Source organism: Limulus polyphemus, unplaced genomic scaffold, assembly GCF_000517525.1.
Source record: "Limulus polyphemus unplaced genomic scaffold, Limulus_polyphemus-2.1.2 Scaffold7322, whole genome shotgun sequence".
In the NCBI taxonomy this organism is placed as follows: Eukaryota; Metazoa; Arthropoda; class Merostomata; order Xiphosura; family Limulidae; genus Limulus; species Limulus polyphemus.
In genome coordinates, this window is record NW_013672932.1 from 15580 (window position 1) to 36727 (window position 21148).

Sequence of the window (21148 nt, forward strand, 5' to 3'; positions counted from 1 at the left end):
ATAGTAGCTATTGCCATATAGTCAACACTACTAAACTAAGCTTATAGTAGCTATTGCCATATAGTCAACACTACTAAACTAAGCTTATAGTAGCCATTGCCATATAGTCCTCACTACTAAACTAAGCTTATAGTAGCTATTGCCATATAGTCCTCACTACTAAACTAAGCTAATAGTAGCCATTGGCATATAGTCAACACTACTAAACTAAGCTTATAGTAGCCATTGCCATATAGTCAACACTACTAAACTAAGCTTATAGTAGCCATTGCCATATAGTCCTCACTACTAAACTAAGCTTGTAGTAGCCATTGCCATTATAGTCATCACTACTAAACTAAGCTTATAGTAGCCATTGTCATATAGTCCTCACTACTAAGCTTATAGTAGCCATTGTCATATAGTCAACACTACTAAACTAAGCTTGTAGTAGCCATTGCCATATAGTCAACACTACTAAACTAAGCTTATAGTAGCCATTGCCATATAGTCCTCACTACTAAACTAAGCTAATAGTAGCCATTGCCATATAGTCAACACTACTAAACTAAGCTTATAGTAGCCATTGCCATATAGTCCTCACTACTAAACTAAGCTTGTAGTAGCCATTGCCATATAGTCTTCACTACTAAACTAAGCTTGTAGTAGCCATTGCCATATAGTCAACGCTACTAAACTAAGCTTATAGTAGCCATTGCCATATAGTCCTCACTACTAAACTAAGCTCATAGTAGCCATTGCCATATAGTCCTCACTATTAAGCTCATAGTAGCCATTGCCATATAGTCCTCACTACTAAGCTCATAGTAGCCATTGCCATATAGTCATCACTACTAAGCTCATAGTAGCCATTGCCATATAGTCATCACTACTAAGCTCATAGTAGCCATTGCCATATAGTCATCACTACTAAGCTCATAGTAGCCATTGTCGTAGTGAGGACTATATGACAATGGCTACTATGAGCTTAGTAGTGAGGACTATATTAATCCTATAGTAGCCATTGTCATATAGTCCTCACTACTAAGCCTATAGTAGCCATTGCCATATAGTCCTCATTACTAAGCTCATAGTAGCCATTGCCATATAGTCCTCACTACTAAGCTCATAGTAGCCATTGTCATATAGTCCTCACTACTAAGCCTATAGTAGCCATTGCCATGTAGTCCTCACTACTAAGCTCATAGTAGCCATTGCCATTGCAGTAAGTCTTTCACTAACAGCAGAAATATTCCAGTCTAAACAGTCTGTTGTCTTATGCGTTTGTCATATTTTGGCTGTTTTTGCACCGATTAAAAATTGTTTCACATTTTGATTTATGTTGTATTCAGTCTTCTTTCCTTCTTCAAAGTCAAAAAAGTTAATTTAATTTCGTTAAGTTATTTGTAGTTACTCTTCTGTTGTTTTTTTTATTGGGAAAACGGTATTTCTGGAAGTACCAGATTGTCAATAATGTTTCAGCCTTCACACTTTTGACCTAGAAACAAATTTCACTAACATTAAAATTATTTTAAAAATTTAAAAGATGGCTGAAACTAGAAAGAAATTTACTAAAAAAAGTGGCAGTTTTTTATAGTTGTAAAAGGCAATGATGTAGTAGATTACTGTGTATTGTCATATTCAGTGTAAAGAATTGATAACTGGGTGAAATGTTTCATTTTGTATGTAAAATACATAGGGTCCATATGAATACCTGTGTAAATAGTGGGATTAATTACAATATTGATGGTATTTTTATTAAAATGTTTGAGTGATTAGGGACTCTGTAATCAACAGAGTTGTGGACCCACATAGCACAAGTAATTTAATGCATAAATAATTAATGTGTATATAACAGCTGATTGTCATAAGGACTTTATTGGTTATTCTAGGGTTAAAAAGCAACATTGAATATTTGTATGGGCATCTACTGTCTTATATACAAGTAAATCCAGTGTTAAACAAGGGTTAACCATCTCCTTTGGTGTTTAGATTCCAGAAGACTATTCTTACAGTTCCAAGGGTGCAGTCAGACTTTACAGTGACCAGTTGCTACCTTTTACAGCCATGTTTAAACTGTGGAGCTGTTGATCAGAGGAGATATCTTCGGATTCAAAGGTTTGTGTATTTTGAAATAAATCTATATAAGAAACAAGAGCAGCATATATTATGTGGTTGCTTTGAACGCAACTCATGTCAACAGGCTTGTGTAGCTTAATTTACTTTTTCTATTACTTTTCTCCCTAGAGGCTTTTAACTGCCACTAGAGGTCCTCATTGTTACAGTTTTTAGAAGATCCCCATTTTTATTTCAGTGCATAATAATAATAATTTTTATTAAAACCTGTGTATCATAAACGTGTGAATTACTTCTAAAACTAGGTGGGCAGGCAGTGTCACAGTCAACATAATGACATAACTTAGTTAATACTGTAATAGTATGAAATTAAACGGTAGGCAGGCAGTAGTCACAGTCAACATAATGACATAACTTAGTTAATACTGTAATAGTATGAAATTAAACGGTAGGCAGGCAATAGTCACAGTCAACATGATGACATAACTTCGTTAATACTGTAATAGTATGAAAGTAAATGGTAGGCAGGCAGTGGTCACAGTCAACATGATGACATAACTTCGTTAATACTGTAATAGTATGAAATTAAATGGTAGGCAGGCAGTGGTCACAGTCAACATAATGACATAACTTAGTTAATACTGTAATAGTATGAAATTAAACGGTAGGCAGGCAGTGGTCACAGTCAACATAATGACATAACTTGTTAATACTGTAATAGTATGAAAGTAAACGGTAGACAGGCAGTGGTCACAGTCAACATAATGACATAACTTAGTTAATACTGTAATAGTATGAAAGTAAACGGTAGGCAGGCAGTGGTCACAGTCAACATAATGATATAACTTTGTTAATACTGTAATAGTATGAAATTGAATGGTAGGCAGGCAGTGGTCACAGTCAACATAATGACATAACTTCGTTAATACTGTAATAGTATGAAAGTAAACTATGTAGACAGGCAGTGGTCACAGTCAACATAATGACATAACTTTGTTAATACTGTAATAGTACAAAAGTAAGCTAGGTAGGCAGTGATCACACTCAACATAATGACATAACTTTGTTAATACTGTAATAGTACAAAAGTAAGCTAGGTAGGCAGGCAATGGTCACAGAGTACATAATGACATAACTTTGTTAATACTGTAATAGTACAAAAGTAAGCTAGGAAGGCAGGCAATGGTCACAGTCAACATAATGACATAACTTTGTTAATACTGTATTAGTACAAAAGTAAGCTAGGTGGGCAGGCAGTGGTCACAGTCAACATAACGACATAACTTTGTTAATACTGTATTAGTACAAAAGTAAGCTAGGTAGGCAGGCAGTGGTCACAGTCAACATAACGACATAACTTAGTTAATACTGTAATAGTACAAAAATAAGCTAGGTAGGCAGGCAATGGTCACAGTCAACATAATGACATAACTTTGTTATTACTGTATTAGTACAAAAGTAAGCTAGGTAGGCAGGCAGTGGTCACAGTCAACATAACGACATAACTTAGTTAATACTTTAATAGTATGAAAGTATTTTAAAAACCCAACTCAATATAAGATAAAGTTTTAGCCAATTAATGCTATTCTTATTCCTTTTTTTTAATTGCTGACAAAACCTTATTTCAAGGAAAGTGTGGAACTACAGACATTGCTTGTCGATAATGTTCATGACTTGTGGGTTAAGATGTTCTCGACAGATGGAGCCATATAGCCATAACTGGGTGAAATGTTGTAGTTGTTCTGCGTAGTTATGTGTACGATACTTATAATAACAGCAAAATAGAAGGTCATTTTCAGCTGTTAAATGAATTTAATGATGTTGGCAATGTAAGTTTTGTATATCCATTCAGTCTCAATGTTCAGATGTCCTTTACAACTTGTAAGTTATTGTTTCAGAATCTTTGCTCATTATTTTATATTTATTTCAGTCTCTCTGAGTGTATTGCTGTGCATTTTGTTGAGGGTCTACTAACAAGCAGCATCAGTAGTTACGACTTTGTACACCAGAGTGTTCAGTACAGGGTGAAAGGAGTCATTCAGTACAAGACAAACTGTAGTCCAAAACATTTTGTGGCTTGGATCCGAAATCATGCAGGTTTGTGAGGCTTCCTTTGTTTAAACATTAAGTTTTTTGTTTGTTTTTGAAAGTAATTTATGGTTCTGTTGTTTATGTAAACTTAGTCTTTAAAAGTATTCTACAAATAAGACATTGGTTCCTGTCTTTATGTAACTTATACGTTAGTGGATTCAGGATTTTCAGAAGGGAAGGGTCATAATCTAAAGGTCAAATGGCTTGATTTAAGTAATAAGGGATTATGGAAAATGGCCAGTACTTTTATACGTCCACAGCTCCAACTCTAGAGACACTGACAGTCAACAGCCTCTGGGGTTGGTTGTGTGGAAGAGTTCTTTGGATTTGAACATAAGTTAAATTATTTAGAAATTGCTTTTATGATTCAGTTAGTGGATTAATCTTACACTTGTTTTTATGAATATTAATCTTACAAACAAAACGAGTAGTTTCATATAAACTTTCTCTAACTCTGTAAAATTAATTTTGACCACTCACTAATAAGTAACATCTATGGAAATTTCCAAAGTGACTCTACCAACTTTTCACTTCAAAGCATTTGATATTTTGCCTGTATCAGGATTTAAAATCTTGATACCGTGATAAAGATTACATCAGGTTGGGAGTTCAATTTCAGATAATTCACAAGTTTCACCATCCAAAAAAGTGGGTATTCTATAAAAGTTATATGAATGCAGGCCTTCCACTCCTCCTTTGCTTTCAGATGCTTTCTGTTTTTATGTTCTATTACATGAGAAACATTTCATGAACTTGTGGGCATTGGTAAAGAAAATCTGACATAATTAACTTTTCAATTTCTATATTTGTGTGTTATCTTTCTTTTATTATTAGAGAAGATTTTTCAAAGAAGGCTGAAACTGGAATGAATTGTGCCAAAAGTACCAGCCTTTTATACAAGTGAAAGATGATTCATTTTAGTGCTATGAAACATTGCGCTAATATGTGTAATGGTGAGTCAACATATCAGATAACATTGGACTTTTTTGGCAAGACAAGATAATTATTTCAAAGTTGCATCACATGATGTTACTTTGTGGGCATTTAAAGTTCAGCCTGATTATTATTTTGGTCTTATGATGGAATTGGGTTGTACTGGAGCTTTATATGCCAGTATTTATGCTAAACGTACAAAAAGCCGATATTGTATGGTATAAGTCACAGCAGAAAATTAAGTTCTTTAATTGTTGAAACTACTACAAAGTGAATTAAGCTGCAGCTTAACCCATTCACTACGATTGGTACATATATGGCCACTAAATATTTTTTCTTGCTTTAGCAACAGTTCGAAATGATCATGTGGCATAACGGTACTTACAAACAGAGTAGCCAGCACTGGATCAGTTGACCACATGGTATAATGGTATTGACAAACTGAGTAGCCAGCACTGGATCAGTTGACCACATGGCATAACGGTATTGACAAACAGAGTAGCCAGCACTGGATCAGTTGACCACATGGCATAACTGTATTGACAAACAGAGTAGCCAGCACTGGATCAGTTGACCACATGGTATAACGGTATTGACAAACAGAGTAGCCAGCACTGGATCAGTTGACCACATGGCATAACTGTATTGACAAACAGAGTAGCCAGCACTGGATCAGTTGACCACATGGTATAACGGTATTGACAAACAGAGTAGCCAGCACTCTGTTAAAGTTGACCACATGGCATAACAGTATTTACAAATAGAGTAGCCAGCACTGGATCAATTGACAAGTAGTCCTCTATCAGTGGTTATTTTTATGATGCCTATGATGAAAAAAATGCAAGAAATTTCTTCATTTCTGGTGCAACAGTTGCAGACCATCATTTTATTCTGCTTTTAGGCAGTTCAATTCCAAAAACTGTTTAGCAAACCTACTTGTTTCAGTGACAATCATATTCACAACATCCTCCATCACAAACAGTTTGAAAATGTCAACTAGAACGGCTTCCGGCAGCAAATCTGTAACCACATAAGGCTGTGTAGTAAAAGAAATATTGCCTGGACAGTCTTCCGTCTATCAAGTGATGCTGGTATTTCGATGTCACTGTTGGTGTCTGGATTGGCAGTATCAGCTGTGGACAAATCAGCCTGAATGTTTACCTGCTCTGTACAATCTAGGCCTCTTTCATCATCAGACTCAGAATCATTAGGCTCATCATTACTATCTCCATCGTCCTTCTCAAATGACCTTCGATCAGATTCTTGTAAAATACTTGTAGTTTTGCTCAGACTAAATCATTTGTGCAACCCTGCCATCTGGTAGCTATAACGATAACCAGAACAAAACACTGTGGAGATCTCGGGTCATATGACTAGAAACTTTAGGGAAAAATATTGTCTGTCATTCACAAAAGGACAGTACACACATAACCGTTGTACAGCACTAAAGGACTGTTTATTTGTATGCTCACATGTAATTATAGCCCCTTTGCCAATTGATGCGGTAACATGCCAGTAGTGGCTGACCAATAAAAATGATCGGTCATTAGTGGCGAATGTGTGTTAAGCCAGAAGAGTTCATGCTGCAGGGGATCCATCTTTATAATTATTGTTTTTCGTTCCCTTATTATTATTATTAATTTTTCATTTAATTATTTATTTTCCTACTTCTTCGCCCATATGACTCATTAAATCGCTGACCACTCATTGAGCTTTAACCTCTTGCCTCGAGCAGGGTGAAGGAGGATTGCTAATCTTCGAACATCCTTGATTATTAATTATTTCCCCTGAAATAATTAAATTTAAATCAAAACAACTGCCAGAAATATGTGGGATCCATCTATAGTAGAAGTGGATATTAGTGATAAGAAGTTACATATGACTTATCTCTAGGATAAGAAATTTTTATAATTTAAAGAAAGAAACATTAATTTCTATGCGTGTTTATTTTGCTATGCTGTTGTCTCTAAAAATGCAGAAGAAATCCTGTTCTTCAACAACTGCAGCTTATTCGCCCATGAAGAAGGTTTATGCAAAGGTATTAATATCTCTAATTATGGCACATTTTCCGTGAAACAGGAAAGCTGGTGGTGTGATAAGAGGATGGACTTGGTATTCTCTATATAGGGTTTGCAGATGATGTTAGTTAGAAATGAATCAATTGTATTGAAAATTGTATATAAATGAGCCAAAGAATTGACTGTGCAAGCCGAATCACTTGTGAAGTACCGTTTGATAAACCTTGTATCTCTGAGATTTCTTTTTCTTGCAGAGTCCTTCATTATTCTAAAACAAAATCGTATTTCTCTCTAACTTTCTATCCGGGTATAGGTGGAGATAGTAATGCATATCCAGCAATGAACAAAAGTACCGAGGTTTTTGTTCCTTTGAGTCTTTTTAATTCTGAGTCATCCTTCATTTTTTGCAGAACACATTATACTACATTCTGTTTCACTCTCAAGGTGTTGGTAAATACTCAAAGGATTAGAATTGGCTGTGAACTGGGTGGTGACTCCTTGACCCAACATATTGCAGAAATTTCTTCCATCTAAAAAAAAAATACTAAAACTTATACTTAATCCCTCCTGCATCTTTTTTCCATGATGGGTGGAAGGCCTGTGAATCTTAGAGAAATACTAGTTCTAGTATGACCTTCTCATAGTTATTAGTCCTAATGAACAAAACCTTTTAATTTTATAATTTTGACTTTAGGTAAAGTTGCAATTTCTGGGTACTTTAACTCGTTAAAATGCTTGTAAATGAATGAAAAAATATGTTGTTATTGTAAAAAGTTAATAAAAGATTTTCTTTAGTATCCAAGTCACCAAAAATTGGCAAGCTAAAAATCTTCCTGATTTTTTATACATCTGTTACTTAGAAAGTGTTTTTATAATACAGTATGATGATTCATTGTTCATTTTTGATTCAAAACCGTGGCAAAAAAGACAGGGTGAAACTTTATTCAGAAAGCTAAAGTTCTTTTGTCATAAAAGAGTAAAATTGTTTAATGTATGGGAAAAAGATCTATACCACATTATGATTAATTAGTTTTTATTAAGTTTATCAGGTGTTTAATAACGTGATCAATGAAATGTAGATTTTTGTAATAGCAAATATAATCTGAAAGTCTTCATTGTTAAAAAAAAAAGCTTCATAGTAACTTTCATAAAGATACATATTTCTGTTATGGTAGCTCATAAGACTTTTCTTTTTTCCTTTGCTTGGTATTAACAATGAATCTCAGTACCTAAGAAATGATATTGTTTTAACAATGAATCACAGTAGGTGAGAAATGATATTGTTTTATTAATGAATCACAGTAGGTGAGAAATGATATTGTTTTATTAATGAATCTCGGTAGGTGAGAAATGATATAGTTTTAACAACGAATCACGGTAGGTGAGAAATGATATTGTTTTAACAGTGAATCTCTATAGATGAGAAATGATATTGTTTTAACAACGAATCTCGGTAGGTGAGAAATGATATTGTTTTAACAACGAATCTCGGTAGGTGAGAAATGATATTGTTTTAACAACGAATCTCGGTAGGTGAGAAATGATATTGTTTTAACAACGAATCTCGGTAGGTGAGAAATGATATTGTTTTAACAACGAATCTCGGTAGGTGAGAAATTATATTGTTTTAACAACGAATCGCGGTAGGTGAGAAATTATATTGTAAAAAGTCTAGAATACCAACATTTCCTTGGGGATAATAATCTCAGTCTCCTTGTAAAATGTGTTCACTTAAAAGAAAAAGTGAAAAATCTTTCAGAGTCAACGTAAAAACTTGAATGTCTTATTGATATATATGAGATGTAAAGATTATATAAAATAAAACCAGGATTGATTTTACAAAATGTTGTAGTGCCATAAAAATTAACAATACTCAAGGTATAAATCTTCAAACTTTTCCAGAAAGCACCTGGCTATGTTGTGATGATCTCCAAGGTTCTGAGGTTTCCTTCCAGGAAGAGGACCCTCAAATATTGGCTTCAGAAATGCACATTTTAGTGTGGGAAAGAGAGGAAAGTGATGTGGTGATGCATGAATATCTTGATCCAGGCAAAACTTTGACAAAGGACTTTAACATTTCACGGTTGTCACCAGGTGCTCCATCTGTTCATTTAATTCAAAATGTAGTGTCGCATCCCTCTTCAATACAAGTTTCAGGAAGTGCCTTACCGAAAGGAACATCTTTTGTTTCAAGAACTGTTCCACCTGACAGTACAGTTACATCTGCCAAGCATCAGAAAAGCATTGACTCGTTAGCAGTCTGCAGTAAAGTTCAAGCTACACTTGTGACTTCAGACAAAACATTTCCCAGGAAATGTTTGACTGTATCTCCTTCAGTGACTCTTTCATGTAATGACTGTCTAAAGCCGCATCTATCAGCTGATTTAAAAAGTCAGAGCACAATACCAGTTGTACAACATGATAGATTATCTTTTGAGCCAATGTTTGAGACAATTCCAGGTGTAAATCCTCCAAATATGACATCTTTTGTGAATTCTCTGGTTACATCAAAATCTAGTGCTCAACCTACAGTCATGACAACATCTACTGTGAATCCTATTCTATTGACATCTGGTGATCAGCCTTCAATCATGACAACAGCTACTGTGACTCCTACAGTACTGACATCTGGCATTCAGCCTAAGGTCATGACACATTCTGATGTGAATCATACACTACTGGTATCTGGTGTTCAACCTTCAGTTATGACAAGATCTTCTGTGAATCCTACACTACTGAAATCTGGTGTTCAGCCTATGATCATGACAACATCTGCTGTGAATCCTACACTACTGACATCTGGTGTTCAGCCTAAGATCAGGACAACATCTGCTGTGAATCCCACACTACTGACATGTGGTGTTCAGCCTATGGTCATGGCAACATCTGCTATGAATCCTACACTACTGACATCTGGTGTTCAGTCTATGGTCGTGACAACATCTGCTGTGAATCCCACACTACTGACATCTGGTGTTCAGCCGACATTCATGACATCATATATGAATTCTACACTACTGACATCTGGTGTTCAACCTACAATCATGACAACATCTACTATGAGTCCTACACTACTGACATCTGGTGATCAGCCTTCAATCATGACAATATCTACTGTGAATCCTACACTGCTGACATGTGGTGTTCAGCCTATGATCATGGCAACATCTGCTATGAATCGTATACTACTGACATGTGGTGTTCAGCCTTCAATCATGACAACATCTACTGTAAATTCTACAGTACTGACATCTGGTGTTCAGCCTATGGTCACCACAACATCTGCTGTAAATCCTACACTACTGACTTGTGGTGTTCAGCCTTCAATCATGACATCTACTGTAAATCCTACACTACTGACATCTGGTGTTCATCCTAAGGTTATGACAGAATCTACTGTGATCCCTACAGCACTGACATCTGGTGTTCAGCCTATGGTCATGACAACATCTGCTGTGAATCCCACACTACTGACATCTGGTGTTCAGCCTTCAGTCATGACAACATCTACTGTGATCCCTACAGTACAGTCATCTGGTGTTCAACCTATGGTCATGACAACATCTTCTGTAAATCCTACACCATTGAAAACTGGTGTTCAGTCTATGGTCGTGACAACATCTGCTGTAAATCCTACACTGTTGAAATCTGGTGTTCAGTCTATGGTCGTGACAACATCTGCTGTAAATCCTACACTACTGACATCTGGTGTTCAGCCTATGATCATGACAACATCTTCTGTAAATCCTACACCATTGAAAACTGGTGTTCAGTCTATGGTCGTGACAACATCTGCTGTGAATCCCACACTACTGACATCTGGTGTTCAGCCGACATTCATGACATCATCTATGAATTCTACACTACTGACATCTGGTGTTCAGCCTATGATCATGGCAACATCTGCTGTGAATCCTACACTACTGACATCTGGTGTTCAGCCTATGATCATGACAACATCTAGGCTGAACACCAGATGTCAGTAGTGTAGGATTCACAGCAGATGTTGTCATGATCATAGGCTGAACACCAGATGTCAGTAGTGTAGGATTTACAGCATGATCAGGACAATATCTACTGTAAATCCTACACTACTGACATCTGGTTTTCAGCCGACATTCATGACATCATCTATGAATCCTACACTACTGACATCTGGTGTTCAGCCTTCAGTCATGACAACATCTACTGTGAATCCTACACTACTGACATCTGGTGTTCAGCCTACAACCATTACAGCATCTACCATGAACCCTACAGTTATGAAGACAGCTAGAGCAGGACCTACATGTATGACATCTTGTATGAATCATACTGCTGTGTCAGAATTATCTAGTTTGGTGTCTGCCAGCATGAGTGCAAAAGGATGTGCTTCTGACCTTACCCATGATGTAACTATTCCATCAACGGACTGTGGCAGTAAGTGGACAGCCATATACATCATGACCGGAGATGATGATCAAGAACCTCAGCTACATCTGTTGACTACAGTACCAGCTGATACTAGTTCTGCTAAGGCCTTACTCGAGAGTACAGGCCTAGTTTCTAGTGATAAATCTGTTGGTCAACCATATTTTTCTGATGTTAACTGTGACAGAATTAGCCAGCAACTAGTAGCGAGTCAGGCTGACAGGCTTGCATCTACATGTAGTCGGTCTTTTCTCCAAAACCGGTTGCTGAAAAGAAAAAAAACTGAAAAAAGAATGCTTAATACAAAACTAGCTCAGAAAAGGAATTCTCATGATACAGAATACTTCAACAACCCTGGAATTTCTCTAGACTTTGATGAAAACATAGTCCCATTAGGTGACAACCTTAAGCCTTGGAAGACAAAGAAACTACAAAAAGTATCAGAAGGATCTCAGAAGACAGTAAAGCAATTTGAACAATTAGAAGTAACAAGAAAAGAAAACATACTTCCCACTCAGTCTGTTCCATCAAGTTTAGCAGAGTATGCGGCTATATTGGGTTCTGTACCTAGTCCAAGTGACAGATCCACAGCATCAGATGGAGAGGTCAGTCTCTTGAGCTCATCGGGAATATTTGATTGTGGCTCAACAGATGTCAGTTCTTCAGAGAGTGGAAGCAAGAAAACATCTTTATCAAAACAATTTTTTGTGAAGCAAATTAAAACTTTGGTGAAAGGAAAGTGTAGAAGCAGTGGTTATGAAGGTTACAAGCCCAAATTAACCCCAGTAAGAACTTCCCCTACTAGTCGCAAGAGGAAGACGAATTCCACAGCATTGTTTAATGAAGTACGCTCAAAATGTTTAAAAAGTAATGAAATAGCACAAGATGAAGGTAGTCATTTGGTAAATAAAATCAAGCAGAATTCTATTTGGAGTGATAATATAATAACAGAACTGTTTGGTTAGATTTTACGGTTTTGTCCTGGTCAGATCTGTTCCAGTTAGAAATTCATGGCTATATATACATTGTGCAAATATTTTCACGACTATGTCACTCCCAAATCTGTAATACGTTTGGATCATCATGTTTTCAAAGTTAAAAACTTGTGTGTGTATATTAATAGTTTATTCTGTTGTCAATTATTTCCACTTTTCTATGAAAAACATCCATAATTTTTATACTGATTGAGCTACAGAAGTCTGTGATACTAGTACAAACCAGCAATAATATCTGTTTAAATTACGTTTTATTTCTAGTACAGTAAATAAAACTTTGATTTCTTTTTTTTTACTAAAATATGTAGAGTATAAAGTGTCTATCATTTATTTAAAAAAAAAAAAAGATTTTCCAAAATAGTTAGCTGATGTTTGGGTTTCCAAAATGGCTGCTACATGCATTAAAGAAATAAAATCTGTGATATCACATCAGCAGGCCAGAAAAGGTGGTTCGATGGGAGTAAAGAGAGTGGTTGTAGTCTGGCGAGTTGGGAGTACAGAGTTAATCTTGTTACTTAAACAATGTATATACTGCAAGCTATTATGGGCATGATGAATTGACCCAATGTGTAACCAAAGAAACCAATCATAACGTAGCTTTCAATCACATGCAAGTAAAATTTTTTAATGTGCATTAGATCAACGAGTTATGGATCCGTAGATCAATATTTAACACAGTCATAACATATTGGCTTGACACAGTGTGGAAGTTGCGATTAAAATCCATTACTTGTGAGGGATTTTATGACAGTATAGTTTATTAACTTTAAAATGGTTGTTTGAAAGTTAACCCTATTAAACAACTTGCTGGAGTTTCATTACAATACTGTAGCATTGGCAGGTGAAACTATATGCATACCTTAGACATGAAGACTTGCTGATTTTTGTGATGAGTAAAATCTAAACAACTAATGTTTCAACTTCCTAACACCAAACTTTGTACGGGGATTGCTTTGCTTGTAACGTAAACCAACAATAGCTAGAATTCCACAGTTAGGTGCAACTTATTTTCTCACTACACTTAAAAAATGTATTTATTATTCTTGAGTTATCTTGATGAGAAGTGGCATTTTTAAATCTGTCTTAGAGAATTCAAGAGGTAAAAAATGTAAACTGTAACAAGTTTATTTTTAATATATCCATTTATGTAATTTTCAGAAACTGATTTCAAATTTATGCTTTAAACAATTCACATTATTTAACATTTGCAACTTTGAACAAAATATAATTTTTTTTTCCAAAGAATTATGTTAACTGTTCAGTTAACCTCAGAATCCTCTCGACAAGTCCCACGATGCGTCTTCAGTGATATTAAATGTAACAAATATTTGTGTTAATGTGGGATTCCGGTGGTGAGTAAAGGGCCTTATGCATCAGTTTGTAACTATGGGCTTGTACTGCAGAATTTCGTTTCAGTCCTTAGTGATGTGTGTAGTTACTACAACACTTTGTGTCAGTTGTTTCAAACTTAGGTTGATGAGGTGAAATTCATTTATCTGCATCTTGTTGTCTAACAATGATTAGAAAACTTTCTAATACCTTCAAAAATGTTGCCAAAGATGTCTGTATGAAGTTTGAAACGATGTAACTAGGATGATTACAAATGTGTAAAACACATTTAATAAATGAGATAACTTAACAAACGTTGCAATGCAAAGCTAACCCAATGTGCTGATATTTAAAATGATGTAACGAGAATTATTGAAATTATCGGGTACAATTATATTGTCTGATAATTAAATATTTGTTTTCCTTTTGTATCATTATAAAAATTTTCATCTTAAGCAAACGATGTTGAGGTAAATGTTTTCACGTGTAATCAAAGTTATATGTCGTGGTATGATATAAAAATAGGGAAGTTTAATATACCAGAAATATTGGCCGAGTTTTCGTAAGTAAATAATTAATGAAAGCTTTTAGCATTATTATTGTTTCATTTAAGTTATAAGTATGTTAAAATCTTAAATATATGATCACATTGGGTATTTTAAATAAAAAATCAGGTCCATTCATTCCAGTAAATTAAACTGTTTTAATGTCCCGACAAGATTTTATCTTCCAATATGGCCTTTCATTTTGGAAAAAAAAAAAACATAGCAGTGAATATATCGTTAAAAGTAGGGGTATACATAGGAGATACTCTCACTGATGAAAGAAAAACAACAACACAAAACCAGCACCAAGGTGATATCCTGCCACTTGTATATTATAAAATTGTGGCTTTAATCACTTGAAGGAATGAAATGACTACCTCTCCTCTGTTGATGTGAATTTGTAAATAATAATTGTCCATATAATACTAATAAAATTTTCACACAGAGAAAAATACTTTGGTGTGACTGTTTGAAAGCTTGTTACACAAAAATCTTCGATACATGATCTGTTTTCTAGATAATTTTGCAGTTACTAATTTACAAAAACAAACATTTTAATATTAATAGAAACTTTTTTTTTCACACTAAACACTGTTGTCAAAAACGTGTGGTAGTGATGAACAATCAGTTTTCAGTTACAAAACAAACAAACTGTCTTGGGAAAATGTGAAAACTTCCTTTAAATGCATCTAAATGTAAATGAAATAATTTTCATTATTTAAAATGTTCCAAGAAAAGAAATGAATTCTCTTATACTCCAAAATAACATAAATAATTAGATCAAATTCAGTATAACAATAAAGTTAAAGATACCAGTGTCTAACGGTAGCATCTATGTACAATCCAGAACGGAAACCTCTGGTACGATGTAATTAGAACAGTTGAAAATCAAATAATTTTGGTAAAAGTATTTAACTTTGAAATAAAGAATTTGAATTTTCTTTTATGTATACACATAATGAAACTCAAATGGAAAGAAAAAAATGTCTCAATGAATTATCTCCCCTAAATGATTCTGTTGCTATGGTAATACTTATACCTTATGCAAGATAACCACGATGTAATACAAAGCTTTACTTATTAAACAGTTTTTGTAATATTTCTTCATAATCAGCGTAAGTTACCGACAATAGCTCCAGAATCTACTTCTGAATACGGTGGGAAGAATGAAACTAAAACATATCTACACGCTGAAGACAGAAGCTAAACAAATCGTGCTCCTGAAGGTAGAGAGATCGGCCTAGCTTTGATATCAAAATACAAAACATATTTTGTGTGTTTTAATAACAACATAAGCTGTGATATTTATCTTTCTCTTACCTTTTGAACAATAATAATTTTGAAAATTTACAAAACTTATAGCACATCACAAGCAGTAGAATAATTTAACAAAGTCCCCCCCCCCCTTCAACTCGGGTCCATATGCCATGTCGTAATATGTGTTAATTCTACATGACTACCATTTGTGGCCCCTTTATTAGTAAACACCCTTGCTGCCCTACCCCCCTCCCTTAACGATGCTCCTGATTACAGTTTAACAACTATAGGTGCTTTTAAAGACATAATAGCTCATAAAAATCTTGGTTATATTTACTGCCAGTTGCAAAACCTGAACTCCTAACAATATTACCGATACTGTTCTGCTTTACTGTTTAATCTACTATAGTTACATAACTGTAAGAAATAAGACATGCATTTTTAAACAGCATTACCAGGTTTAGTTTTGCCTTAGGGTAACTATAATATTTATACTATTAACTGTAACACACGGATATACTTGTGTTTATACTTTACGAACATTAACACTTGTTTTACAATATTGTTAACTCTTCAACACAGATATACTAATATTTATACTTAAACATTACCGAGTTTGTTTTACAATACCGTTAACTCTGCAACACACAGATATATTTATACTTAACAAACATTATTGATTTTGTTTTATAATATTATTAACTCTGCAACACACAGATATACTTATACTTAAACATTACCGAGTTTGTTTTACGATATTGTTAACTCTTAAACACAGATATACTTGTGTTTATATTTAAACATTACTGAGTTTGTTTTACAATATTGTTAACTCTTCAACACAGATATACTTGTGTTTATATTTAAACATTACCGAGTTTGTTTACGATATTGTTAACTCTTCAACACAGATATACTTGTGTTTATATTTAAACATTACTGATTTTTTAGGCCTGTGACTGAATACACTATGGTATAATTACATACAGCACTGAAAGATTGTCATAGTTTTACAAATATATTCTGAATGTAATGCTTATAGGAATATAAAAATGACCGCCCATATTCAACTCCCTCAGATTATCACCAGTGTAATGTAAAATAATCTGCTCAAAAACCACAATATTTTAACTTATACTAACAGCAACTTTCTTGTACAAGTTCTATAAGAATAAATAGACTTTATTAACCCTATATATTTAGTGTGTTGTGGTTAAAACTTTATTAGAATTTAACAATGCTTAACAAGAGTTTGTGTCATAGACTTCCTTGTCTATATCACACCATGTGGAACGTTAGATGGGTGGTACTCACATAAGATATACACTCAGTTCATCACTGTTGTCAGGATTGTTTCTGACAACAGTTCAAAATATACAGTAGAAAACAATGATGCTATTATACACATGGGACTTAAATTGACAGTTATCTGATATTCACACTTGAGGACCGATAGTTGTTTACTGTTACTCGTGAAATCCTTAAATTCCAACTAAACATTAACAGTAGACACAACTAAGTTTTCACAGTTTAAATTCTTAAACTAAACTCTTATAACACAAACAATAAAACAGTGCAACAAGTTCTTTGTTTTTCAGTGGTCAGACAAATTACTTAATCCTAACAAAACACCTGTGGTTTCAACTGATCTGTCCTAGTTAAGTGTGAAAATTAAGGTAGGTTGTGTATTGTGATGCTTATTATACTACAAACCTTTGTGCAAGAAAATGACACACATTTCAGTCACATGTTTTGGATCTCCATGCATAAGAAAATGCTACAAACATATGAAAATACTCAATTATATATAAATCACAGACATGAATATCCATACTCCTGGAAATAATTACAATCTAAAACCTCTTCCTAAAGCTTCTCTCTGTACCAACTGAAACTGGACGAGGAAGAGTCCACGAAGTTTTGGATGGAGATAATATTGATATACGGAATTAGAGTCATCAGCCGTTTGGAAGGAGGCCTCCGATTGGTCGTCTTCTCTAGATAGCCACTGAGCTCCGATTGAGGTGAACTGAGCTGTTTTGTGTATGTAATCAGCAACCCTCTCGAGATTACTCTCCTGAGCCTATATGGTGCGATAAATTGCAATTATTATTCTCCAAAATAATAACAATTTTCTGATGTTTTTAATCAAAACAACAAGTATATAGAGCAAGTAAAAAATAACACACCAATTTAGTTAAGAAAGATTATCTACTCTAGTTCTATTTACACTCACAGCTTTCATTTCGGGTGGAAGTTTCCCAATCTTTTCCCGTAACACCAGGTATATTGCACTCAGGTCGCTGACTGACCCACGACACTCCACTTCCGTTATTGCAAAGGTTTGCTGTTGTGTATCTTCTTCTTTGTTGATTACACATAAAACCTAGTGAATAGTTTATATGTTTACATATTACCTTCCAAGTGCACTGCTGACCCTTTGTTAATCCAAGAAACAAGAACTGTTAACTAAGTAAGATGTTTCAGTTCTTGTTAGTTAATTCAACACATCAACAACAGAGTTTGTTCTTCACAGCCTAAGTTATAAACCTGCAATCTGTGAAGAAACATGAAAAAAAAAAACGAGTTCGAGAAAATACTTACTGCTCGTTGGCACCTCTTTGAATGTTTAATTTTATTTATATTTAATTTACTATGTGGCAGCGAACATGTTAAAGTGTGGGGCATACCTCCCCAACAGGGCACAAGTGATTAAGAAAGTCAATAGTACAATAATGTAAAATTAACCACTTTAATTAATGAAAATAACAAGTAATTACTACAACACATATAGTAATTTATGTGTATTATATCTCATCACTTAACTCACCTTTTTCACATTTAAACAAAGGGGGGGGGGAGCGTAAGAGAGCATATTTATTAAAGGGGGGCATGAATGACAAACGTTTGAGAAACAAAATATTAATAAGACTTGATTAATGCCTCAAACTCCTTATAAATTATATTAAAAAATTATCTAAAACATTAGCTCAGGTTTGCAAAAGTTTTACAAAATATTAATCTTAAATTCTATATGTATTCTGTGTTTGATATATCAGTGTTAGTTAAAAGTCGCAAAGAAAAGGCAGTTTTCATTTTACTTTTTAACCTTAATTTGTTTAAAGGTCAACAATTAATAACAAGCAGTTAATGATGAAACTCAAGAGAAGATCCCAGAAGAAAGACAACATTAATTCAGAGTCTTCTCTAAGATCAAAGTTGGAACTAACATAGTAATTGTTTACTTCTTTGAGTTCAACTTAACCAAGATGTTAGAACCAGTCAAAACAATGTTGCCTGCAAGGTTTGGGTAACCATTTTTATTCACAAAATGAACTAAATTTTGATATTACTTCCTTTAATCCAAACATCCTATTTTATTTCTTACACTTACCTTTACTTAGTAATTGTTTACTTCTGTGAGTTCAACTTAACCAAGATGTTAGAACCAGTCAAAACAATGTTGCCTGCAAGGTTTGGGTAAGCATTTTTATTCACAAAATGAACTAAATTTTGATGTTACTTCCTGTAATCCAAACATCCTAATTTATTTCTTACACTTACCTCGGTTGTTAAAACAAGCACGTCAGAGATGTAACTGCCAGAATGGTTAAGATGAGTTGCTTCCAGACATAAAACCACTTTATCTCTACCCAGCCCTTGCAGAACCTTCCATGCAAGCTTCAAGTGACTGTTGTGCCTGTCTCTGCAGAACGCTGTTACTGGACTATACTTCCGGACTAGTTTCCTCCCCCAGCCTGCTCCTTCCAACAAACCTGAAGAACAAATTCTTCAATGTAAGCAGTGTCACCATTAAACTTTTAATAAAGAAAACCTCCAAAATAAGCATTTCACAAGTATTCTACTAAATATGTAAGTACCATAAAGTTTTGTTTGAGCTTTCAATTACCAGAAACTTTTATTTTTACCTAACTAGTGAAAATATACATAAATTCATAGCAGTATAAAAAAACACACTTAAAAATACTGTTTAAAATGGAGAAGTACTCTATGTACCATGACTTTATTTATACTGCTATTTAAACAAAACAATGAGAAACATGAAAGTTTAATTAGACACCAGAATTAAGTTATTTTAATAATGTTTAAAAACAACTTTATGGTTCTTTCTTCATAGCAATATTTTATAATTACTACAAATTATATATATATATATAACTGTCACATATCGGTGTTTATAGCTCACTAATACTATTGTTTTATTAGAACAATGATGTGATTTTAAAATGGTTACATGACATCTACTGAAATATCCCACTGACAGAGATCAATCATCGTGTAGCTTTTAATCTCGCACATAAGGCATTGCTGAACCATCTTGTAGTTTTGAACTACATATGTGACAGAATTTTTGCTCATCATTTAACTTTGAATTGTGTAAGTAGCTTGACTGACAGATCATTAAAACAAGTACACTGATCTAACTGAAAACATGATACATCAATGATGGTTCCACTAAGTAATACAAAATTATCATTATAAAACCTTATTCGTAGCTTGAGTTTTTTTCAGAAGGGTAATAAAGAAATATTGTGGAAATTTTTAATTTATTGAGAAACTTTAGAATATGTATTCAACTGAGTTATCTCTCGCAAGATGAAATACTTCATTACATGCTCTTAGTTTTTAATAGACTGTAAACTTCCATCTTCTACATGAATGTACTTTTCACTCAGGAATGACAGAACTAAACCTTGCATTAGTACTTTAGCCTAGGGATGTTTTTTGACTTTGTTCTTTTTTGTAAATTTATATTGGTGGAAATCCTGGAAGATATCCTGCATACGTTGCTGCGGGATTAAATTAAGGCACAGAGGTTTCTTAAAATGACATCTTGATATGTTCGTGAGGTTTCCATAATTTATAAGAATTGTGTATTTTAATAACATTCGAATGTTCACATTTCTTGATGTTAGAAAAAAAATTTCTAATCTGGTACACATATTTACTTTACCTTGTCCAGCCTGGGAAACAAGCTCTGCAGCTCCACCTATTGGCTTTGCAACTACTCCAACAAGTCCTTTCCCAACCCCTGTGACAACTCCACTTGCAACTCTAACTGATGAGTTTGTACCAAGGTCTGGAGAAACAAGCACCTGAAGAGGTTGATCAACTACTCCTGCTACAGCACCTGGAAAACAAAACTTTAACCTGTGATACAAGAAGGCAACATAGAACCTAGGGGAAAAACAACAACTTAATCTGTGACATATGTAGGCCACCATAGTACCTGGAAAACAAAACTTTAACCTGTGATACAAGAAGACAACATAGAACCTGGGGAAAAACTACAACTTAATCTGTGACATATGTAGGCCACCATAGCACCTGGAAAACAAAACTTTAACCTGTGATACAAGAAGGCAACATAGAACCTGGGGAAAAACACTTTAACCTGTGATACAAGAAGGCAACACAGAACCTGGGGAAAAACAACAACTTTAACCTGTGATACAAGAAGGCAACACAGAACCTGGGGAAAAACAACAACTTT

The 21148-nt window shown here is 34.3% G+C and overlaps 2 protein-coding genes across 10 annotated transcripts in view; one reads left to right on the plus strand and one right to left on the minus strand.

Moving 5' to 3' along the window:
* Positions 1–12765, plus strand: part of LOC106474520 (host cell factor 1-like) — a 20547-nt gene extending 7782 nt beyond the window's left edge. Inside the window, exons 4-8 of one of the 9 annotated variants that reach the window (XM_022402836.1) lie at positions 1972–2097; positions 3986–4152; positions 9000–10830; positions 10888–11055; positions 11170–12765. In XM_022402836.1, the coding sequence (XP_022258544.1) occupies positions 1972–2097; positions 3986–4152; positions 9000–10830; positions 10888–11055; positions 11170–12472 (3595 nt within the window). In that variant the 3' untranslated portion in view covers positions 12473–12765. Of the gene's footprint in view, positions 1–1971; positions 2098–3985; positions 4153–8999; positions 11056–11155 lie in introns of all 9 variants that reach the window. The other 8 variants (XM_022402841.1, XM_022402843.1, XM_022402840.1 and 5 more) reach the window with 8 other exon arrangements.
* Positions 12766–14519: 1754 nt separating this feature from the next.
* LOC111089777 (vacuolar protein sorting-associated protein 13B-like) lies at positions 14520–20832 on the minus strand (the record flags this gene model as incomplete). Its single annotated transcript, XM_022402833.1, has 4 exons — positions 14520–17716; positions 17870–18019; positions 19198–19409; positions 20609–20832. Coding segments are annotated over 4 exons (823 nt in total), but the record flags the coding sequence as incomplete, so codon positions are not given.
* Positions 20833–21148: the final 316 nt, after the last annotated feature.